Source organism: Limanda limanda, chromosome 9 (genome assembly GCF_963576545.1).
Source record: "Limanda limanda chromosome 9, fLimLim1.1, whole genome shotgun sequence".
Classification (NCBI taxonomy): Eukaryota; Metazoa; Chordata; class Actinopteri; order Pleuronectiformes; family Pleuronectidae; genus Limanda; species Limanda limanda.
This window is the reverse complement of record NC_083644.1, coordinates 16,545,253-16,570,758: the sequence shown is the minus strand read 5'-3', so window position 1 is coordinate 16,570,758 and position 25,506 is coordinate 16,545,253. Positions and strand designations below refer to the sequence as shown.

General features: G+C 41.9%; 1 protein-coding gene across 2 annotated transcripts; it reads right to left on the bottom strand.

The window, feature by feature from the left end:
* Nucleotides 1-180: 180 nt before the first annotated feature.
* On the bottom strand, nt 181-25,506 carry si:ch1073-396h14.1 (disintegrin and metalloproteinase domain-containing protein 10). 2 transcript variants are annotated; one of them, XM_061078388.1, is made up of 15 exons: nt 24,978-25,506; nt 23,414-23,561; nt 23,097-23,215; nt 22,563-22,718; nt 18,305-18,390; nt 17,023-17,145; nt 13,693-13,785; nt 12,681-12,849; nt 7,674-7,837; nt 4,165-4,336; nt 3,840-3,984; nt 3,211-3,394; nt 2,899-2,998; nt 2,288-2,508; nt 181-908 (listed from the first exon to the last, which is right to left on the bottom strand). In XM_061078388.1, the coding sequence occupies exons 1-15, from the start codon at nt 25,039-25,041 to the stop codon at nt 804-806; spliced, it is 2,049 nt and encodes a 682-aa protein (XP_060934371.1). In that variant the 5' UTR covers nt 25,042-25,506; the 3' UTR covers nt 181-803. The 2 variants fall into 2 exon arrangements, with proteins under 2 accessions (XP_060934371.1, XP_060934372.1); XM_061078389.1 differs by having other exon boundaries at nt 24,993-25,506.

The window sequence follows — 25,506 nt, the reverse complement described above, 5'->3', positions numbered from 1 at the left end:
TTAAACCAGGCATTTCTATCAGCGCCTTGTCCGACCAACTGTCTGTCTCAATGTGACTTATGTGCCTGCTATCTACTTCTTGTCTGTACTTACCTGCTTATCCATCATTCAGACTGTAAACCTGATCCTGCATGTGTTCTGCTCCTCCTTGCTTGTGGTACCATCAGTATTACTCATTAAGATGATAAACACAGTGTTGCTTTATTACCTCATTAGGGCATTTTCCATATTGAAACACACAATGTTAATGTCACTACTCAGGCTCTGTAGAGATCCACCAACTTGTAATCTTATCATCCTGTGACCATATTAAAAATATCTGCGACAGACAGCTGGATGTTTATCGAGGCTGAAATTAGCACTCAAGTTCACACAAAGTCAAAAGGACATAGCAAGCTAAAAGCAGTTCCACAAGTCGTCAGGACAGTTGGCTTTAAATGACTGTAGATGAACTGGTGGGGTATGTTTTCCCTCTAATGCCCGACTGTGCCACAGCAACAGTAATGTTTCCACAACACATGGATGGCACGGTAGAATGTTGAAATGGGAACAAAGTCACACAAGGAAAAGAGCTGTCAGATGCATAATGACGTTGAAAAATAGTTAACCAAACAGAGCGAGGGGCGTTCACAAGTCACCCGCACGCCGCTCACTGTTGCAGATATGGAACAAAGTTGAAAAAAGGAATCTCCTCAACGTGGCCTTGACCATTTAAAATCCCTTATAAATGAAACTAAGTGACTGTGTGCGTCATCCTGAGAATAGTTGTCTCCCCAGAGGTTAGAGAGATCAGAAGTTAGAGGTTACTCCGGGTCGCTGGTGTCGAGGGGGCGGCCGCACAGGCAGACGGTGCAGCCCATCACTCCGGACAGAGTCAGGATAGCCAGCAGGATGGCCCACCAATGAGCCTGCAGACACACACACATGATATTGTCTTTTCAATATGGTTTATGACCTAAGGAGATCTAGCATAGTTTGGATTACTGATGATTATATTTCAAAGCAACACATCAGTCAGTTGTTTACAAAGGTATCCAGTTTTTAATCCCATTGCATTGGCGTTAGTATGGCTTCGACTTACTGAACCTGCATCTGGAATTAATAAGAAATGCAACCAATGACTTTAAGTTTATCACTTCAGCTCCGAACATCTGTTTTCACCGAGGAATGTTGTAATGATAACAACCTGCACAGTGTAGGATTGTAAGACTAAATATTGAATTATTTCATGTAGTAATTTCTTTAAAATGGATTTAACACTATTGCTTTTCTTTTCATATTGTTCTGTTATTTGTGTGCAGCAATGCTTAATACAATTGGTAACAAGTTCAGTTTGATCTCATTTTACAACTCATTTCTATAAAATACAATAAAAGGAGAAATAAAGAAAATTCCGTGTCCATGTTATACAACACAGCGAGACTGGTTTGGTGAAATAAAATCAGTGGCTCCTGAAGCGAAGGCTGGTTTCTGCCTCCAGTCATGGCTGATGCTTGCATTTAAACACACGTGAACATTCCTGATTCTCCGTGCTGTCGTGTGAAACTAAAGCTCAAAGGCAGCTCAGCTGAAGCATTAAAGACATCTGAACGACAGTGTTAATACAAGAGGACCTGATTGAGAGGATGTTTTGAAAAAGTAATGTGATATTGATTAAAATATCCCACGTATTGTGTTTTCACAATGTGTATTCCTTGTAGCAAACATATTTGTTGATAGCATTTATTGGCACATTTTGGATTGGAATCCTTTAGTCAGCCCTAGCAGCTGTTGGCAGCCTCTGCAGCCTGCACAAGGTTTAAACTAAAGGAGCCCACTCACTCGTCTATTGTGATTTTGCCCTTTACTCATTTGGCAATTCGTTCTCTTTGTATTTATAACCTTGTGTTTCCCCTTTTCAGTTGTCAGTTGTTACACTTAGTCACCTTGAGCTCCATGACCTAGTTATTTGTGTCTCTTCCTGTATCATCGATATGTTAACCTTTGGTATCTGATTGCAGGACGTAGTTCACCCTTTGTTTATTGTGTTTAGCAAACCAGAGAACGACATCTGTCATTGCTCTTGTTTCCTGTGTTCATGGTACTGACAGTTTTATGATGATTGAATAAAAGTGAATTTCATTGCTTAAGACTGGTTAGAAACCTCTTTCTATATCTGACTGCTGATGCTAGGACATCACAAACTTAAACAGTTCATTGTAGTTTTGTTTGTGTTATGAGATCTTTAACCTTCCTCACTTCATATCCGCTAAATGTGTTATCAAGGCGAATCATAGTAAATGTTCACCTTCATCCACTCTCCTATGTCATCGAAGTCATCAAAATGGAGAAAGGAGTTTTTCAGTCTTGCGATGGGGCCATCGGCATCCAGCAGGCGACACACGTGTAACCTATCGCAGTATCCTTGGTTTCCACAGCACGGAGCGCCATCAACCAGCGGCAACGATTTGGTCTGGAAGTGACGAGACAGCACGGAGGAGGTGGTGCTGGCACATGTCTCGGGCTTGTCTGCCATGGACAGAGAGAAAAGATAATAACACAAGAGTGCGTAGTATGTTGCAATCTACCGCCAACAAGTAGTTCGGGTGCTTTAGTGTTTAATTTGAGAACTTCTGCCGCCCTGTTGATGGTAAAAACTTTCTACAATTTTTCTTGGAATAATAAATAACCTATAATAATAATAAACACTTCAAAAGTGTGACATTCATCAAAACACCCAATTCCTTGTATGTGACCATCGCAGCAGATGGGTTAGCCTGAAGTGCTTGTGATGTCATCTAATGGAAAACAATAATGTGCGAGTGTAACCTCAGTACAAATTGACACAGGCTGATTTGTTGGGCCGCAAAGTGTAAACACATTCCTCAGTATTGGAGCACACATGGGCCCTGTGGTTACCGGGCTGCTGGCAGCACATGTGGCATTTCTCCCTCATGGAGTCTCCAGGACAGTCACACTGCTGCAGACTGTGCTTCACACACACAGACTCGGCACACACCTGCAGGTTTGACCACAGACAGAGATACGTTCAGGAGAAATGGATCTAAGTTACGCTGTTAAATCTTCTGAGGACACTTTGTCATAGTTAACTACCGAGAAAAGTAAGTTAAGATGAAACAAACAGTGCCCTTATCAATATCGGATCAAATGCGATGGTGTAATAGTAGACTTGTTTATGGTGGATGGTGGATGGTAAATCAGCCTCCTCACCCCTTTCATGCAGACTCGCGTGTCATTGCTGCAGACGGTGAGGTTTTCCTTGGCTAATGGTTCGGGGCAGAGAGGGGAGAGGCCTGAACACTCACTCTCTCTCAGACAGTCCGTCTCCTCATCACAGGTCTGACCGGCCGGCTTAAAACCACAGTCCTGAGCACAGCACAGGCCCTGACTCGGACTGATGGACGGACGAGAGAAAAGACACCGCACACATGCGGTCAGGGCAACAGCTACTCGTTAAAACCACATATTAACCCGACAGAGACAGAACTAGGAAGAAGTAGAGACAAAACAGTTGAGAAGAAAGGTTGGAAACGATATCCTGCTGTGTTAAGAAATGTCATGAAAGACAGGTTTACTTTTCCAACCTCAAGATAAAATATCCCACAAAGAACATATCAAACTGAAACAATGCCAGAACAAACCATCACAGCAAGTCTGAATTAGACTTGCGCCGACAGAATCATTTTGGAGCCAAAGTCATTGATCGAGATGTTTTGTCAAATCGTGCATCTTTATGTACAGTTCATAATCTGAAGGCAGATGTTGCATGTTATTGTGATCTTCTTCGGTAGAGCTTCACACACACTGTCATGTTGTGTATAAATGCACGTGCACGTTACCTGCAGACTTTACCGGGCTTAAGGCGACACTGGACTCCAATATGCTCTTTAGCGCTGTAGCAGCAGAGGTCCTTGTGGTTGTGACCGACATCACACTCCTCACCTTTCTCCACAATCTGGTTTCCACAGATGGGCCGATCACTGACTGGTCAAAAGCAGAGTAAACATACAGATAAACACAAACAGCAGGTGTATTCATGTATACACACACACGAACACACTGACAGTCAAGACAAACGATTTACAGTGACTCATGATCCGTGTAAACATTTGAACCAAATTCTGCACATGCAAAACCACGTCCTCAGATCTTATTCCTCCTCACCCTCAAAGCAGTCGTCCTTCTTCAGCTTGAGGATCTTGCTGATGTGTCCGATGCTGCAGTGGGAGAATTTGTCGTTGTTCTCACGCACCTCGTCTGTGGCCTGAGGGAACATCAGGTACCTGCCCTTCCCCCCGCTGGAGCCAAGGCCCCCACAGTTAGTGCCCTCATCGTGCTGAAACACAGACAAAATAACAGAAAGTACCTGTGAACACACTTTTTGATATTTCTGTTTTTGGATACAGAGTAAATGAATTGTTTTGGAAATTTTCTTTCACAGCGCTCAGCTGCAGACGGAAACAGTGGGGAAAACGAATTGTTTTACTCACTATTCTGCAGTTTTCACAAGTATCACATATAGATTTTACTCCCTTTATTAGTTCAGAATCCTGGTATATGTCATTGTGGACAGTTAATGTTTGTATTCATGTACAAGGTTGATTGCAGGTATCTTTGTTATACTTTAAAATCTGAATCACAGCCTTTAGAAAGTCAAATTGGCTCCATGCACCCTCAACAGAAGAACAGAAGATGGATGGATGGTCACAGAAATACTAGGATAGAAAACTGTAAGAATAATAAATAGTGCAAAGAATAATAAAACGATACAAATAAAAAGTAATTCACAGTTTTAGCAGCCTATATATTATCAGCAGTATCTTAGTAGTATTCTGTACAAAGTCGCTTGTGTTAACTGTGTGTCTGTGTATGTCTGTCCTGTAGTTCGATGTAATTTCAATTTCTTCTTTAATCTTCTTTAAATCTTATGTTTTGGCTTGTACTGATTGTGACCTGTGTTGAACATCGATCTTATTTATATTCCTATGAAACAAACTGATCCACAGTGCAAACTTTTTAAAGCCATAGCAAAGATCCACAGTTGCAAAGGGGAAAGTAGGCCAAAGGCTAAAGCAGCTCTTTATCCAGAGTTCATTCTGCTTCGCTGCCCGCCCTTTTCACTGTCTGGTCACATATCTCATTTGAAACCCGCTCTTATAATCTCTTCATGTGCTTCCTCCAACCAGTCCGGCCTGGAAACAATGAGACACGCCTGTCACAGGAGCACAGACACCAGGCTGGAGCAGGAGAACTTATTGTGGCCTGCAGGGTTTGATACAGCAGAACGAATCTGCTCAGGAGCGACTCTCAACACCCTGTGGTCTGTGAGAGTGTGAATAACAGAGAGCAGGGTGACAAAGGACAGGGAAGCCCTGCTGGCACGTTGGGCAGTGGGGGAAAGGCTGCAGGTGTTTGTTTCACACAGAGACAGGTGTATGCATGTGTGTGAATACATAACGGGGGGGGGGGGGGGGGGTGTTGCAAGGGCTTGCATGCAAAAACATACCAGAGAAAAACTGTGGATAAATCCTTATTTCGGATCATCCACATCAGTGACACACGCATGTCCGGCTGCAGAGCCAACAGCCATGTTTGTGAGAATACGTGAGGTAAGCTTCAATTGTCATTCATTGAATTATTGTTCAGCACATAACCCACACGGCCTCATGTAGAACTAACATGTGTTTGAATCACCGCTGAGTGAGGCCCTGAGAGGAGTTCAGGGTTAAACTGGCTAAATGTTAACAAACATTTGAAATACTACACTGAGCTCCACTGAACACAGTTCTCGATCAGTGAACATATTTTGCATCATCCACATTTTCTTTTTTCTCTTTTATGATACTTATATTGGTCTTATTTTGAAGGTTAGTACCTCCTGAAAGGAATATTTTATCTGCTTGTCTTTTAGTGGGATTGCACAAAAACTACCCCTAACGCATTACCACAAAACTTGGTGGAATGATGTGGTGTTCGTTAGGAAAGAACTCATTACATTTGAGTGCGTATCAAGGATTTTTATTCACTTCAACATTTTCTTTGATTCCTCAGAGAATAATTAATGGATCAAAATAAAAATAAAATCTGGATCTAGTGAATTTAAATGTGATTTCACAAGGGGACTGTTGGGCCTTGAGGGAGATGCTGTTTCAGTTATTTCATTGTTGCTACTTCTGCTGTCTCGTACATGAAGAGTACCAGGTGCTGTTCTAACTGTTTCTGCCATATTATGAGGTTGAAATCGGGCTGAGTCATAATATGTCTGACAAAATAAAGCTTTTTAATATGTTTTCCATTCTCGCTGTTTCAAACAGAGTCTGAGGAGCGACTTTGTTTGTCTACTGTTTGTTTCTATGCATTAACTGCATAACATGTGACGTATGAGTGTGGAGACTTAGGAGAAGCTGGGGTTACTAACACTAGTATTATAATAAATAGATTTTTCACTGCATGTGCCCAACACTGCTCACCTGCCATGTGACCTTAAAATGTTTGTCTAGCCTGCAGCACCTACAACATCCACAAAGCAGCATGATATTGTTTACTATTACCCTACTAATGATGTGTCCTGATCTTAATGCACAACAATCTCACTCCATAATCCAGCCTAAAACTGTTGTTTCAGTAGCTTTAAACAGTAAAACAACTGCAGCTGAACCCGAAACGTCAAATCTGAGCCTCATTACTCAAATTCATGTCAGCAGGTTTTTTGTTGGAGTTGGTGTAAAATCTGAAGACTTCTATTATTACATTCAAGTTAAATAAATGTACGCCACAGAGGGAAATGTGGTCATTTACCAGTGAAATCACCATGGTTGTTTTAATGTCGTCCCACAGTTGTTCCATTATTCACTGTCTGAGAGGCAGTGCCAGGAAATGATCTCACACAGTTCTTCATTCCCACAAATATAAACTACAAATCTAAAATAATACAATGTGTGGGTTCTATTTCAGGTCATATGGAGGAGAAGAAAACAAGAGGAGGAAGATTTTCTTTTTCATTTCGAGAATTAAGTTGAACAAAATCAGAGTTTTTTTTGCATTTCAAGAATTATATTGAAATATCTGTTCAGGCCATGCATGGCAGCAACCTCAGCTTTCCCTGTGTTTTCCTGTGTTTCCCTCTTGTCTCTCTCGATGTTGTGTATTTCTGTGTGGCATTCTCTAGTCCTTCCTCCTCATTACCTGGTTAAGCCTCTTCAGCTCCCCCTCCTCCTCCTCCTCCTCCTTCTCCTCCTCCTCCTCACCTCACACCTGTTTCCCATCTACATCAACCCGGCAATAAATATAAACCCGGCCTTTCATCCACTCTTCGCCTGATCGTCTGCTCACTTACTGTCACATGTAGAGTTGGCCCCTTGAATTGTGTATTTATGTGTTCGCTTCTGTTGGTTTTTACTATTTATGTCTTTTTTCTATGACATTTTGACTTAATTCTTGAAAATGCAAAAATGTTGAAAAATCATCCTCTTCTGTTTTTTATCTTAGGCCTGGCCATTTCCACTTCACATCATCATTTATTTCTGTGTATTGTTAAAACTGAAACCGTCAGGTGCATGTCAGGGGTTTGCTTTGTTGTGTGCTCTGCAGTGTTTGGTTTGATTTGACTGACTGAACGTGGACTGTGTGAATCAGGCAGATGAAGGTGAAGAGGTTGTCGGACGGCGACTGACCGGAGATCCCAGGCTGTGGCCGAGTTCATGAGCGAGGGTCAGCTGGACGAGTCGGGGGGGCAAGAACTGTCCGTAGTTCTGAACCGTTACCAGTCCTGTGTTCAGGGTGGACATCCCTCCGTTACGCAGCCTGGTTTGTTTTGAACATATTCCTCCCCAGTCACCTGAATGACACAGAAGATAAACATAGAGCTATCAGGTTGTGTCTTTTATGACCTGTCACTGGGGAGCAATTTAGTTTTACTGCTATCTAGTCTGCGTCTGATAATGGAAAAATGATTAGATGCAGACTAGATAGCAGTAAAGTCAAGAAACCTTGACTGCAAAGTTGACAGCTCACAAAGCCATAGCACATGTTTTCGAACATATGTTTTAGTTTTCCTCTGCATGTTTGTCAGTCAGCAGGATCATGCTTAAACTACCAAATGGATTCCCATGTGTGGTGTTGGTCAGGAGAGAAACCATTCAATCTTGGTGTGGATCGGATTAGGGGGAGAATCCAGGAATTGTTTTTTACATTGCGGGATAAGGTTTTTTTCTTTGACAGTTTCTCTGATTTCTCTGAGAAGCTTCATGGATCCTCATGAAGACAGTTGTACAAATTTAGGTGACATATTTATGAGTGTGAGCAATTTGTTGCAGATCCAATTAAAGGTTTACTGTAAATCTGGTGGATTTACAGTAAATGTGGTTTTGTGGACTGTATTAAAATCCTAGTCTCACATTTGATCACTTTCCAGTTCCTATTGCATCAAATGTGATGACCCTGCAGACTTAACAGAGACACAATAGAAATGGAAGCTGTTCACCTAATTAAAAACAAGTATTTAGCTTACATTTATTACAAATTAACCTAAACTATTTATTGTCACTCTGTAGTACAGTATGGTTTCATAATTGGCAGTGAGCTACTGTAAATACCTTAAACCAACAGTGCAGTGTTATTGACCTGTGAGGCCCCTGGGTCAAAGCCTCCACAGCCATTTTCTCTCTGATGGACCTCTTTACCTTTCGGTTTACATAATATCCCTGACAGCGATTTCCCACAATTCCAAACAGCTGCATGGCCACATTCACATGGACGGCTGGGCTGCGATATGTAACACCTCTTACACAATGAGGTCGGCAGCACCACCACCGTTTAGGGGGGAGGTTAGGGGTGGGTTTGGCTTGTGAAGTCCACGTCTGCTGCATATAGCCAATGCTGTTTCAGAGAAATCTGAGTTCACCCTGTGTCATTGAGGACTGTGGGAACCAGTCACGGACATCTGGATCTCTCACTGGCTTGTTTTTGTTTCGCGGTGGGCGTCGGGGTGACGTCCAGGAGCAGTGAAGGATGCTTAGAGGTCGAAAAACACAAAACAAAAGTGCCCGCTATCTCTGGTGTTGTAGAAACAATGAGGGAAGCGTGAGGGTCAGAAGGCAACATTTCAAGTGAAAGAGCCTGCAGCAACATTACTGTAACCTGAGATTATTTTAACTTTCTGTATTTGATATCACAAATGGCTTGTGTAAGAAATAGGAAAACACTGAGATTTGTAAGCTTTATTGCAAAGCGTAGTGGAAAATAAGAGGATTTATCATTATTAATGGAGCCTCTCACTGCAAAAAGCCAAAAGACAGTGATTTAATACCTCAAAACTGCCAAGCAATACTCCCCTGGCCACTTTCATCAAGAATTCTGGATGCATTTCTCCAGCATTCCCTGCTTTTGACCTAAAATGGCCCCCCTGGTGGGCTTTTCAAAGAGCTGGGTTTCCTAGAAAGAGAACTTCTCTAGAAGCCTGTGCTGTGGTTTTTGGCAGCAGGAGCAGAGAGGGCCTGTGAATGCGTCCCCTTCTCCTCCGCCTCCTCCTCCTGCTGCTTGTCTGTGCCGCGGAAAGGACCCTTAATGAAAGACGCCTATTATTAGCTCGCTGGATAAACACGGTCCCTCGAAACAAACAATCCTGAGGATCACTTGCACCTAATGCACACACACTCTAAACAAATCTCTTTCACACAGTTTATTATGGACAAACAAACAATAGCGAAGGGAGTCCGAGTGTCCCAGTCTCACCTTTAACAGCAAAAACAGACGAGGCGCTCGCTCGGACCTATAATAACACCGCTCACACTTCTCAGAAAACTACAGACAGACCCAGGTACATAATCTAACAACATCCTGTGACTTCACTGCTCTCTTCCTCTCCAGAGTTCACTGACCTTCAAGTTGAAAACTCCAGTGGGATTTCTGCCATTGTATAGTGAGCTTTTCAAAGAAAACCAAAGACGTAATGTGTCTGGAATGAATCACACATCATATTAAACCGGGTTTTTATTCTTTGTGTGTGTCACTGATGGGGCTGGGCAATAAAACAATATCAATAATCATCCCAATATGTTTCTCATCAACAGCAATAAACCAAAAGTCCAGTAAGTATCAATATATTTTTATACATTGCGCAAACACAGTGAGGGGGTATAACGAATTATCTGCCTCAGATTTATAGGGTGTTTTGTTGTTTTGTAACTGTTGTCTTTCTCTTCTCATAAAGAAGAGTTTAAAACCATAACCTTCAAGTCTTTAAACTTAACTGAAATAATGACTTTACTTTTATACGGATAATTATCAATATCAACTGATATAAAAATATATCACAATTAAATGTATGGCCATATGACCCACTCACTGGTAACTGATAACAGTTAGCATATTCATTTAATCAAAGTACAGAAACTCTTCATCAGAGTAATGTTGATATTGAAAACACATATATATAAAACAAGTCAATTTAAAATGTGGATCAAAATCACAGTTGATAGCATTTTAAGATTCCAAAAAACAGATTTGTTGATAATTTATGACATAACATTTGCAAAAGACAGCTTGGGGAATAACTGCAACCATTTTTATACTTTCAGATTTTGTCCAGAGACAGACTTTCCAAACTGTCTGAAAACCGATAGATTGCGTTAATCTTCTGACAGAGGTTGCAAAACTGCAGCTTTTTCCAAACGTTTACTCAATGGGTCCTATCCTATCACAAGTGATGGATTACACTTGGATGGTAAGAGTTATGAAAATACAAAAGAAAAAGTTTGTCACAGAAACCTGGACAATAAAGTAAGTCCTGGTGCCACATTCCTCCGAGACTGAGAGGTTCTGAAAGGTTTTGCTGTTTTACCAGCAGCAATAGAAAAACTCTGGCCAAAAAGTAAGCCCACCAGACAATCATAGCCCAGGCTATTCTTGTTTGTGCTCCTCTGTGATGGAACGAGCTGCCAGATGCAGAAATCCGAGCAGAGGCCAGAACCAGAACCTTTTGAAGACTCATCTCATCTGAGAGCGGCTCCTTTCCCAACACCTCTCACAGACTAACCTGTATAACTACTCTGCACTTCCTGACCTGATCTTCTACACTTAATGAACAGGCACATTGCCAGAGAGGCATGAAAATCAACATTCACGGTAACTTTTAATTGAATTCTTCTTCAGGATCCAAAACTCACACTGACATGACAGTGATTCCAGCCAGTGGTGTAAAACCCCATAGACACTACAAAACACATTGTGTGGAAAATTACTATCTGTCGCTCAATTAGTCACAGGAGGAAGAGGAATTTTACTGGTCGAAATCTGGAGACGTTTGGCCCCTAACCCTCTGACCCCCCAACCCCCCAACCATCCACTGACGTATGAACACGCGACTTGGAGAGGGCAGTGGAGGAGACCGCTGTGATTGATGGGGGTCTTGTGTGTATGTGTGTATGTGTGTATGTGTGTCTGCATGCTTGTTCATGATGTACCCTGCTTTAGCTGAGGAGGCATCAGGGTCTGGGAGTTTAAGGTGTAGTGGTTAATTATCTTCCATTACCCAAGACCACTGATGACCTGGTGATAAGTGGGAGAGTGAGACGCTGGAGTTTTCATGGAGGTTAAACATCATCCACCTTTACTGCTCGGCTGATTCTTTTGGTCACATGAGGCTGAGAAGTCTCAACAATGTCACTGCTACTATGAATCCACTGTGTGTGTGAGTTCCTCACATAAGCTGTTACCATGGCAATCACGCTGTGGAATGCAGTCACCGATCCTCACTAAGACGTCTGGGTGTGGTGTGAATGTGTCCCATATATGTGTGTGTGTGTGTGTGTGTATGTGTGTGTGTGTGTGTGTCAAAGGTTCAGAGCACCCTAATCACATGTCATTTTGGTGGTCGGCTCTCACGCCCCTCTGTTCAGCCAATCGAAAGACCCGTATGAGACAATGTCCTATAGACAAGCAAGAAGAACCTCCCACCACAACAATTCCCACATATGTTACCAACTTCCTCCACCACTTCAAAAACTCTGTGCCCAGATCAGATATTTTTAACACATTAAACAATATGAACTAACAGGAAAAGTCGACTGAAAGTTTAGTAACTTTTGGTAAAAAGTTTTTACTCTTTCAGTCTTTAAATCAAATTCAGATTTTATAAATGCGATCAATGACAGTTGACGACAAATTCGATGACATGACATTAGAACTTTCTCTTTTTGTGATAATATTGGTCTCTATTTCCTACAGATTTCACTGAGGAAAGAAACATAGTTCGAGGCAGATTTCTATGCAAATCACTGAGGTTTGTTCATTGAGGAGTTCAGTCACGTTTTGCTTTTGCTCTCTGGAGCCAAAACCCTGCCTGAGTAACAGGCCTGACATGGAAGCTGAATAAGTCTTGCAGCTCTGTGTGCCACAACATCATCTCAGCCAAGGTTGGATTCAGAAGCATTGGAGCTGCAGTGTAAACAACTTGTTGCATCTCCTTGGCAAACATGAACTAGAGATCCAGTGTTTATTTGTAGAGGTTTTTACACCCGCTCTCCCTTTTCTATAATCATCTTCAGCTCTGTCGTGGTTCAAACAAGTGGCACTTATTTGGAGACACTGAACGTAACCTGCAGTGATCCTGTGCCACACATGCAGGCCGGAGAGGGAGCAGCGCAGTGTGTAATACTGGACACTTTAACACAGTGACTCACCGGCCCTGCCCTCCCAGGCGAGTCCCAGCACTCCGCTGTAGTCTCTGTCAGTGAGCAGGTACGACAGACAGAAGTTCCCCCAGTTGCTCTCAGAGTAAAGACTCAACAGCTTCTCAGGCCCGATGAACTTAGGACTCAGAGGACTGCTCTTATCCTCCTCTGTGATCACCTGAGGAAGAACGGGAGTCACACTCTTAAATCAATGGAGGAGCCGTAGGCCACAAACATTCACTCACTGCTCCACAGAGCTGAGAAAGTACGACTAATTTGGAGACGTATGGGCAGCGCCTGACACCCAGTGGCTTAACCTGATTATCCTAATCAATGCCTTACTGAAAAAACTCCTATTCATGTTAACAGGGTCATGCCATGTTTGGGGATAAGGAATTTAGTGTGTGACAGGCAGGATCACTGGTTGTATGGAGTTTTCAGTTGACTGCATCTGAGGTGCATCAGTAAACATGTTAACACGCCAATATTCCTATATTAACACTATTAACATAATAATGTAAACAGTATAGTATGATAAGCAATCATCAAAAAAGACATGTGGAGTATTCACTGCATTTTGCAACATGGACATACGGCAGTCATCTACTTGACGATGCATGTCCTGAGTTTGGTTGTACACAAGATGACTGATACTTTAATGAAGTCCCATCAGTTAAGTTTTCAAATGGGTGCAAACATTGCAATGTTTTCGTAAAGGTCACGGGAACATCGGACGTGATGTTGGACCAAATGTCTCCCTCTGTCAACCAGGAGCTGCTTCAGGTGCAAGTTTAGGTGCTGGTTGTGATGGTGACACTTTGGGGGGAAATAAAGAATCTGTCTATGTTGACATGAAACTAATTACACGTGTAAGTGGGAAAATGAATGGAGTATTCTATGAGCAACTCATGTCAACCTTACAATCACTGTAATCTCCTATTCAGAATGAGGCAGATTGTTACCATGGTAAACGCAGTCATTCTATGATTTTTGTGTTTATTTGAGTACAGGAGGCTCTTACGCTGAGAGATTTCACTTTGAAGTTGATCAGCTTGACTCCATCGAAGTTCACCTTGTCGAAGACGTCGTTCACAGCCTGCATGTAGGAGGCCACCTGAGGCAGATAACAGGTTGTGTGAGAAAACTGTCTGAAATATCTTCAGCAACTTTGCCTGTTCCTGATCCTTCAGGCAGTGGGAGGCCCAAGGTTGGTTACACAGAACAACTCAATGACCGACAGAGGGGTTCGACAATCACAAGAGCAAATCTTTAACATCCTGTTCTCGTTTTCAGAATACGTTCGACTTTTTTGACCTGATTCTACTCTGGTGCCCAAACATACGTATAAATCAAGTCCCCCTCCTGATTTATAAAAGGATCATGACAGGTCATCTTTAACGCCTGGTTATTCGCAGGTTGTTTCCATAGTGGGTAGCACGGCCTGTCACATTCAGAGAGCCACGTGCAAACCAGTCACATGCGCAGGTCTTAGTCTATACCGCAGGAGATAGAAATATAGGAGAGCAGCCCGCTGGGACATTACCATAGATGTAAATATTGACACCTTAGCTGCACGAGACACTGAAACCAGGTCAGCTGTGATTGACGCAAGCATTTTCTTTACACTCTAAGATCACATCCCAGCATCACTTACACGATATTTTCCCACCCGCTGTAACAACAGACTGGTTCTGGGACAACAACAAGTGTGAGTGTTTAAGATGGAAAGAATCTGAGGAGGGGCGGAGGAGGTGATGAGAGGACGGACAGCAGGAGAAAAGCTGGAGAGAAAATAACAGCGTGGCGGAGGAGAAGAGTGAAGGACAAACTGACTGACCTGCCTTTGACCACTGAGAAATTTAATTAAAAAGAAGCACAGATGCAGAACAGACTCCACGAGAGGAAAAACACAAGGTAAAAGTGTAACTCGTCCCAACTTGACCCCGGCTCAGCTGCTGGGAGCATGAACGTGAATCAAGTTGATGACATTCAACATCTGTAAGCTCAGAACTTCCTAGCTAATATGGAATGCAAAACAAATACTGTGTATTGGTTTTAGTTTAGAGCAAATTAAAAGTAAATTATATTAATGTTGCTCCTCTGGATTCAGTACCTGGCTAAACTCAGGATTTGAAGAGGTTCTCATGTGACCTCTGACCCCAATTACATAAGCTTCGTTCAGACAAAGACACTTGAACACAGACAGACACTTGTTGAAGTGTTACATTGAGACAACGCACACATGCCAGCAGACAGGCAGCTTTTAACACAGTGGGCTCTTCCACCAGACGTCTGTCATTTCAAACTGACGCAGTTGCTTACTGCTCATGCCCACGTTGTTTTTAAAGAAAACTAATTTGCGCCCTTGGGTGTGTTTTTAAAGGTTTTAAAATAACGTGTGGTCCGGTGCATTGTGGGCATATTAAGCTTTTATTAGGCTGTGAAAAGTGACTGAACTATTGAACAACAGAAACCTAATTTAAAGGGACAGTTTATTGTGCCGATAGAGGGGTGGCTGATGTGTTTGAGTCCACAGAACACTTTTGGAGTTTCAGGGGTAAATCCAAACAACACTGTTTACCCCTGAAACTCCTTAAGTGTTTAATGGACTCAAAGACTTCACCCACCCCTCCATTGGCATAGTGGTGAGTATATAATAAGTGAATTTTAGTGTTTGGGTGAACTTTTCCTTTAAAGACAATGGCGCATTGATATTGTATGGGAAATTATCAAGGCAGTAATATCCACCTACACATGGACACAGATTAATTATACAAATTACACACAAAGATCTGACCAAATGTTTGTTCTGTCTTACTATAACCTGGCTAAGTCTTCTAAGAACAATTCGCTAAAATGATTCTAAATCAAAGAAAAAGAAATAGAATAGAAATAGTAGTAATAGTAGTTCTAGCTGTATAAGAAAATTCATCTGAAAGTTAAATTGGTAGATTTTACCACATTGACCAACTCCTGCTCTGTGAAGCTGAGAAAATCCTTCAGTAATTCAATAAAGTCAAAGGTCAAGAGAATGGGATTAAGGGTTGAAAGCGTTTGACATTTTAAATGTAATGAGCCACCTCAGGGTGTATTAAATAGCAGAGGGAGGTCACTATATCTTCAGAAGAGCTGGTGTTTTAGCAATTTTTCTCAAAACCTTTTCCGTGTGTCCCGGAGTCGATCATCTCTGCTCCTGCTTAACCTCAGAGTGAAATCCCCCCCCCCGCTCAGCTGCTGGGTGCCTCTGTGCCAGGCCTCTACATCTGGCACGGAGCCTTTGGCCAAATGTCAGCACTCCATGTCCTTGAAGACAGAGAAAGTTCTCAACGTCTTCTCTACTCCCCGTGTGAGGTATACCATGACAGCTGTGTGCATCTGAGCAGGATCATGGCACTGAGCCCTTTACTTCGCCGTGCAGCAGCAACCGACCCGTCGTTCATATAGTTTCATATACTGCACTTCAATTTCTAATAATGATATAAAATTCCTCCTTTAAATCAAAGTTTAAAATGCCCAGTCCCTGATTTTACCAGCTTTTTTTTATTGTGATTGTTGGTCATGCTTAAATTTCTGTCACATGGTTAGTTTTTATTATTTTATAACTGTGTTTTCATATGCATGTTTCTTTTTAATCCGTTTTCACATGTTTTTAATTTTTAATTTGTGAAGCACTTTGTGTCTTTGTTTTGTTGAAATGATTTTTAAATAAAGATATATTTTTTTTTAAATTGAAAAATGACCACCCTTGCAAAACAAAATGTTTCTTTGGAATATTTCACCTGTGATCACAGATTCACTGTGAGCTTACAGAATACTCAGAATGGATCAGTTCAAATAAATAAAAATAAATTTAAAACTAAAAAGATTTAAATTCGGTTTTCAAGACAGAAGACAGAACACTGATCTATAGTGTTGAATAGCAGCTGAAACACTTTAAACTGTATTTGATTTTTTTTGTAAACACACATGCTCGTGTGTACTTGTTTGATTGAGATAAGATTTTAGGACAAAGAATTACGTCAACTGACCCTTGATAGTGGCAGCATGTACCCTGAAAACAGCACACTATATTCAGACACAGGTTTGTAAACAAAGCATGGGTTGCTCAACCAGCTGCTGAGGAAATCCTGTTGTGTTCCGAGTCTCCTGCTTGATTTTCCATTACACTACGCTCTGGTGTGCCCTGTTTTCTAAAGGCCTTGACATCGGGCAGCTCAGGTATCAGCAGCATCTAAATACACCAGTCTCAGTCCACAGGTGTGAGGGATTAGGATTTATGTGGATTTGGTTCATATGAAGTATCACATCTTGTCAAAGTGATCTATGATGTTTATAGATTTGAACTTATCACCTGAGCCACAACTGCTTCCACAGACCTGAACTTCTTGTAGTAGAAGTGGTCGGCATGGAGGTGAAGCAAGCAGCTGGTCTTTGACTCATCCAATGTCCTCCTAGACCGTCTCGCTGGCGCCTCCTGTAGGAGAAAGTTGCACAGACAGATTGCAGTTGGTCAGATGGTATGAAGATTAATGGCAAAGCCTGCCATGTCCCAAGTATTCATTTAAACGTCTCCTCAGATTTATGGTTTAATATGTTCCTGGTTTTCAGGTGAAGCTCATGAGTTCACATCATTTCAAGACGTTAAACACAGAGTCTCCATGTCGGCACACTGCTGATACCAGTGTCCCAGCAGGAGAGCAGGCGTGAAGTGACCAGAACGCAACTTGGACTCTCCTCTGGGAACTACATCTGCTCAGACCATTTCATTATCACACAGTGGAAATTATCTCCACCAGCAGGCATGTTGTTCAGAATGGACCCGCAGCAATGTCCAGACATCTACCACCGTGGACAATGGACACTGAGACCACCACCTCGTCGGTCGCACACATGGGACACCCAAGGGACAGATACACTGAATGGACTTTGCAGATGTTTATTTTCCGTTATACATGTTTTTGTCATTTCTTTATGAAGGAAGTATTCAGGTCTTCGTCAATGTAGGTTAGGTCAACAGAGAAGCAGCTCGTCTCTGTGCAATGTGCTTTGTCTAATTACCTCCGGCAAGGATGTTATGTTTTCATCTGCATTTGTTTGTTTGTATGTTAGTTCGCAGGATTACGCAAAAACAACTTCACAGAGCACCATGAAACTTGGTCAAAGGATGTGATATGGATCCAAGAAAAAACCCTAACCGCGAACCCAGGGGACAGATCCAGGTTTATTTCACTTTAACATTGTGAGATAAGGTGTTTGCAACGCTTTCATTGATTTATCAGGAAATAATTCATGAATCTTGATGAGTCAATCATGTTCAGAGGACTGATATCTATGAGTTTGTGGAATATCTGCTCTACTGAGTGCCACACAGCCGTCTTTATGGCCATGTAATTTGCCGTTGGTGATCAAGCAAGCTACATCAAAGTGACAGAGTGAATGATTACCCTCATCAATTAGATCACTTTTAAAGGACTCGTCTGTGAAATCCCCTGAGAGAAACATTTCCTGGGTTGGAGTGAATTGGCTATAAATGTTTTTGCAGACGAAGAACTTTTGAAGCCAAGGAAAGAAAGAAAATGAAGGCCAGTGTGTTTTTGTGTGTCTTCACTGAGGTGATGTCTGGAGAGCCCTACCTCATCGGGTCTGAGGCTTTGGGCGAGGACGTTCAGACGATCTGCTCCACAGATTCCACCAGAGCCGGATGTCGTGAGTGGCAGGACTGCAGAAAAACAAACAGACACTGTGACCCACGTACACTCAAAGGATTCAATTGACCCTTGTTTAGTAAATCACACACAAAGATACACAGTGACAGACGAACAAAACCAGGCAAACAATGTTGTGGGTGAGTTTGAACCTGAACATGTTTGTTCTGTTGGGGGAATGTTTATTAAAGCCATGATGACTCATTGGCTTGTGGACGTGCGTGTCCCCAAATAAAACAATGAATGAATAATTGGAGGAAGATAAAACATGTGGTTTGGTTTAACCCTCTACCGGAAACAGGATATTATGAAAGATCAGCTCACAAATAAACACACCTGTAACGTGGACCAGGGTCACAGCCTTTGTGCAAATATAGTCGTTATCAGTCAGGAGAGTATTTGTGCAGTGGAGGTGAGGTACATCATGATATTAATAAGACTGTTTGAGTAAGATTCTCCACAAATTTGTCTCAACTTTCACTGCCAGGGCCCATGTAAAATGTCCTGAAATGGTGTAATATACAAATGGTCACTGTGAACCCGCTACATCAGGAACATTCACAGCGAGAGAGTGGACGTGTCGGACGTTTCTGACACACAACGGACATTCCACACATATCCAATCGTTTTTCGGGGCCAAAATGATTTATCGGTCTTTTGCCTGCAGTTTAAACTGTTTGTCATGCAGAAACAATAAGTGCAGAAATCATTTGGAATCAGCTCCTTAGTGACAAACACATCGAGCAGCTAACATGGGCAGAAGCACAGACACATTCTCAGACGCTTGATAAATAGAGGACCCACATGTGGAAATCAGTGCAGGGGTCTCGAGTTGGGGGGGGGGGGGGGGGGGGGGGCAGCCTGTGGAAAATGCTGTGATGGCTTCTGGTTTGATTTCACTAAAACAATTTCATCGTCTGCGATTTGCAACACCCCTGGGACGTCTGTCTCACTCAGACTGACACAACAAGGATGGGATTGCAGTTATATTTGCATAAACTGGTTCAATGCATTGTACTGGACAAGTCTGAAGAACGCCAGAAGGACTTCATTGCAAAAGAGCGTGTGAGGGTTATGGCGAGGAGCTGTGGGGGGTTTATGAATAAAGAGAAAACTATCTAAGTTAGATGTAAAGGACTGGACATTTTTCATAGCCATTAAAAAAAAAATTACAAAAAACTTTCCCAGCTACGTAAATCAAGAAAAAATGGCTTTAAATTCCACACGTACAGTAAAGTCACATGACATAATGATCACTTTCACATGTCGTTCACAGTAAAGAGAGAGTGACAGAATCAGGCAATGTTGATGTCAGTTAGCTGGTGACCCAAAATGACAACACACGATTGGATCAGACCATCCAACGACAACTCCTTCAGCCAATCACAACCCTGCAAGTCGTTCTATACATGGCATGAGTGGGGGTGGGCTGTGTGGGGAGGTGGATGGAGGCCTAAATGCCGGGTGTCGACCCACTGATGGAATTATTTCCAGACCTTTCTGCAAGCCAATGTTCGCTCTCTCTCTTTTTCTCTCAGTTTGCCAATGACACTACTTGCCCAAGTAGCAACTAGAGACTTTATTTATTAATTTTTCTCCAGAGGAATGAGCAGAGAATAAGCCTGTGAGAGGCTCTCTTGACGGGACAAACTGCTGTACGACCACAAGCCAAGAAAAGAAAAGGATTTTCCCAGATGAAAAATTAGTGTCACATTTCGAAAGTTGGAAACGAGTTCAACCGTTGAGAGTAATGTAGAAAATGTCTGCCAGAGCCTCAGGTCTCCTTCCAGCAGGGAGCTTTGAGTATGTGACAGTTATGAATGGGCGTCACAGCAACACAGAATTACAATCTCACCTCACACTTGCATATATGACACTTTCAATCCCACTCTTGTGCAAGTTTATATTGTTATAGTTACGCAGTATTGTTTCTTGGGGGCAGACACAACTCAGGCACTGCTTTGGCTTTTAGTATTTTCCAAGCAGTGTGTCTGGGTGTTATAATACGACACCTCAATGTTTGTCTTTCAAGTTTCTGCCAATAAATTTCTCATGAAAGTATCTTTGGTCAGAGCAAGTGAGTTCTTCAAGCCACTTTGAGCCACTCTAAAGTGCCCTATTGGTGAGATCAAAAATGCCAGATAACCCTAAACATGGAAACGTAACTCAGTTCCGTATAGATATCTTCCTCCCACTTCCTCTGTATAATCGTCTTTGCGCACCACTGCTAATGGAATCTCTGATCTACCCAACAACAACATGATTCAGACGCTTGTGGGATGTTTTCTATCTCATGTGTCCAGATCTCCTCAATCAACCTGAATCCTCCCCAGTTACATAATTTATGAAGCCTCCATCAGGGTTAATGTGCTTTTCCGGGTACTTTCCAAGAGTATTGCATGCAGGAACTCTAACAGCTGTGTGTTTTTCGCACTAATGCTAAGAACTGATAAGCTGAAGACATTACTGCAACATCTCAAAGCCAGTGTTCACCCGAGACATTTCTCAAAACCCTCCTGCTTGTATCGACCTCAAATAACATGAGGAAATAGATGTTTGAAAATGAAGAATATATATGTGTGAAATCTTAATGAAACCTGATCCTTGAATGTTCAACTCATGAGGAAGATAAAACCGGATCCCAACCAAGTTCACTGACGGTTAATTCACTCTAAGTTAGAGGAAGTAATCAACACGTCAGTAGTTAAACATGAACAAGAAGTCTGCTGATTTTTAGTTTACGTTAACCTCGAGGAAATGTGAAGTTAATTCTTAACCTTTTATAGACGTTGGAAGGAGGAAAATCACATGAAGTTTGGTCTGATTTAGCTCTCTCACTCACTCACACACACACACACACACACACACACACACACACACACACACACACACACACGCCACGTAACAATCATAACTATGTTTCACTTGTTTTAACTGAAATAGAATAGTATAGTACACTTTGATGATCATTATATCAACAAAATCACATTCTTTTATTTATATTCTTAATACAATTTGAATGTATTTTACTTGAACATGAACATTCTATTCAGATGTTCTATGAATCATATATTATAAATACTGCGCAGGAGTTAAGTTTTGTTGCCATGTGTGTCAGAGGTGAAACCTCTTGACTTCCTCTGTCCCAGGGGAATGAAGGTCTGTTACTTAACTTTAAGGAAGCGAAAATACACACAGGAGTGGAAGCAGTACTTCAGCCCTCCATGTCCCAATTTATCACTTTGTTTGGAAGCATTGATTGTTAATCAAAATGTAATCTGCCTGATCTTTCACAGTTTCCTGCAGATACGCTTGCCTGTGAATGAAAGAACAGGATGTTGTCAGTCGCAAGGCTATGTAATTTAAACTTTGCTACGCTTCTGAAGGGGTTGAATAAATGGCGGGGGGCACAGGGAGGAAGGGAGGAAGGCAGTCACAGTGTCTGTTTGGACCTAATGACAAACACAGGGGGGGGTGGGGACGGGCGTTTTTGGCACAATCTGTTCCATGTTTCCATGAAAAAGATATCTTGGAAATATTGTAATTCTATGCAAATGTGCCCACGCAGCCACCTCATACTGAACCTACTTCTCCTCCTCCTGTTTCGTCTTCCTCTTTTTTTAGCTGACTACTTCTCCTCCTCCTCCCCTTGCAAAAGTCACCCCATCCTCAGTTTATCTTTTCTTTGGCTGGTGCCCATGGTGAGTCCTAACCATCAACCCCCGCAGAGCTCTAAATAGGCTCTGTGAAATCATAACTACACTCTTACTACTAGTTAAGGGTGAGGCCAGTTCCTTTAACCTGGTAACCTTTGTATCTGCTGTAGCCGCAGCTGCAGAAGCCGTGTGAGAACGTGGATCAATGAGGATTAGATATATACTGTAGTTGTAGTTTCTGCGAAAGCATCAAGAGGGCTGTGAATCAAAAAGTTGGGGGAGATCTACTGTAGCGTGGAATTCCTTCTTGTGCTCTAGCCATCAGCATCCGACAGCCAGGAAAAGCAGCTGGGTTTTGGATTGTCATTTGGAGAATTTCAGCCAGAACAGAACAAGAGTATCTTTTTTTTTTATTATGGAACCTGGTGAGCAGTTAAATGTTACGAAGGAGCCAAGAGAAGCATGAACATGTTTGCTGAGGCAACATGTTCTGTCCCCCCCCCCCAGTGGAAAAATGAACGTTGTCTTACCCATGTCATCCTCATGGTAGATTATAGAGTGGTGGTCTGTTTGGTTGCTGGTGTATCTGTGGACGGGCTCTATGTGATAAGTCCCGTTGTCTGTGTGGATGGTTCCCTCAAATAGACCCTGTAACACAGAGCCATGGCAGACTGAGCCATGTTCCCCTGCAAGACAAGGTCGAGAGAGATCACACGTCAGACAGACAGGTGGGGAATGAGCAGGGAGAAGAGATTAGTGAGACGGACAGTTACTAGGTAGGATACTAAGAGAATTGTAGAGATTGTAGTCAGGGCTGAATCCTCAGAGAGATACAAGAGGTGATATATGAGGCAAAACAAAAGTTAGATGACCCTAATTTAGTTCAATAGCTAACATTTCAATAATGAGTAATTTCTTAAATAGGAGTTCATCCAGATGTTTCATCCAGATGTTTGATCTGAACCAATCTGGTTATAAATTAATTTTATGTTATCTGGTTAATCACTTTAATTCCTGTGAAATCAATCCAATTGAATTAAATAAAGCTCATCTGTTGCACCAACCTTGCAGGACTCCTGAGTATAAGTGGGAGAGGTCAGCAGCTGTGGAACCATTTTCACTGACGACCATGAAATTCCGGGAAAAAGCTGCTGCACTTCGTTTCAAACGCAGACGGAAAGTTCTGAGAGGAAACAAAGACACAAACAGCTGTGGTCAAAGCTTTGTACTGTGGTGAAAGGTATGCAGACCAGTCAACAGCAGCTCAATGAACCAATCACTGACTTATCATCGACATCTGTTATTGGTTTGTAAACAGAACATCACCATTTGTTTATCAATGAAATATCTATCCAGTTATGTGAGACAAATATGAAGCTACCTGTGAAAAGCAGTCAAATCCAGCTGCAGTGTGTATTCCTGAGGTTGTGTGTCTCTCCTGCTTCTCAAGTGCATCCTGTGAATATCCTCTCTGTCATACGACAAACCCTCATAATGCTTTATATATGGACTGATGTCACTCCCAGCACCTGAGAAAAAGAAGAAACACCAGGCATATTTTTTTAAACAATTGTGTTTACTCTGGTACTTCTCTAAAGCAACATTCGCAGCAGCTCCTCAAATCACCAAATCAGTCTTTACGCAGATGATATGCTTCTGTTCTTAGAAGATCCTGACTCGCCATTACAAACATTCCCCTCAATCAATAGCATATTCACTTGATATTATTGATTATTTTATTTTCATGACAAAATGTGTCAGCAGCTGTGGGTTTGAAATATGTTATTGTGTCTTAGTTCCGCTTTGTGCCATCCGTGGTAACTCATTGTGTACTCTGATGAAAAATAGATATAGCATGTTGCAGTTGGAGGTAAACACCCAATTAACAAACATGTTTATTAATTCTCCCTTTACTTACTCTAATTCCCCATATTTACACCAAACTAGCTATTGTTTACTATTCAAGACTTTAAAATACACAATTATAATCAAACAACAGACATTCTTTTATATTTTTGGCAATTACTAGCTTATTTTTTCATTCAGTATCAAGTGTTATACAACTCATGTTTTAGGAGAAACTAGTCTTTATTTGTGGTACAGTGTAAAGTCACTATCATGAAATACATTTGTGTTCGGATACCATATTCCATATCGCAACGTTTGCTGCAAATAGATCTTTTACTTAGTTAGTTACAGCACAGTGAATTCTTGATTAAGACACTGAAGGGCACACTCAGAAATCTGAGAGTCCTGTGATAAGTAGGTAGATAAGTATACTTAGGTAGTTAGGTAGGTAAGCCAGGTCAAGTCATTCATCCCCATGGGCAAATTCAGATATCCAGTTTCTGATAATACGGGTCACTATAATAATTTGTAATATTGTACATTTGAAAATGTATAGGGTTAGGGTTATATTTTCCTTTTCTTTTATTTCTTTAAATAGCATAATGGATTTCAACCAACTCCTGTAAAGAGATTTACAGTCACCTGATTAATCTTTGTGAGAACTTTCTTTGCAGAGTGTTGACTGTGAAAGTGCTGGCTAATGCAAAAACATGCCCCCTCTCGTACAAGGTGTTTTTACTTACTCACCGTAGCCCCGCCTGAGTTAATCACATGTTCTTAAACCTTTAAAAATCAGGTAGACCCCACTTAGTGCAACTGAGTAAGCCAACCTCAGTCTACAACTGTCCTAAAGGGAGGTTTGGCCCAAGGGCTCCAGTTGAGCTGAGAGGACAAGACGAGACATGTCCCCAGAGGAGGCCAGTCCACCACAGCTGCTGTATACTGCATATTCACACTCCTTGACTTAACATAAGCCACACATTGACACCAACACACACACACATAGCTACACAACCACAAACAACCCAGACTCATTCAGGGTGCGGTGTGAGGAGTTACACACACACACACATCTGCACATTCTACCACCAGGCTACCTGTAATCCACTCACGGCAATCAAGCACCAGCAAGAGCAGCCAGTAGCGTTGAACCCCCATCATCTCCTCATTGGTGGGTTGTTTTCCTCCTCTCGCCACTTTCTTCTCCCTTCTTCATCCCTTTATTCTTTACCTCACTCTTCATCAGCCTCGTACCTGCAGTCACACACTGGAATGTGACTGACTGGGAAGCTCAAGCCAGAACCCGGAGTGGAGCTATGAACACTGACACAGTGAAGAGGCATATTCAGACTTGTTTTGCTTGCAGGTTATGATGAGTTAAAGGAGGGGTTTGAATGTTGAGAGCTGTGGGAAGATAACTTAATTAAATAATATTGTGATGAAGATAAAAAATGATAGGGTAATAAGGTGTTATTAGCTCTGCTGCTACTGTGAATATAGGAATCTAATTTACAGTGTTGAACCTCCATTTGCACGTTGCACAAAGTAGAATATGGCAGACATTTCGATTCAATTCATTTCCATTTCAATTTAACTTTATTGCAGACACAAAGGTCCGTATCTATA

Excerpts from the sequence above, each read along its gene's own strand:
- si:ch1073-396h14.1 (XM_061078388.1), bottom strand. The coding sequence starts at position 25,041 with ATGATGGGGGTTCAACGCTACTGGCTGCTCTTGCTGGTGCTTGATTGC. Across the intron at positions 23,562-24,977 it reads TTGCCGTGAGTGGATTACAG|GTGCTGGGAGTGACATCAGT; the intron begins GTAGCCTGGTGG and ends TCTTTTTCTCAG. Across the intron at positions 909-2,287 it reads ACATAGGAGAGTGGATGAAG|GCTCATTGGTGGGCCATCCT; the intron begins GTGAACATTTAC and ends GTGTGTCTGCAG.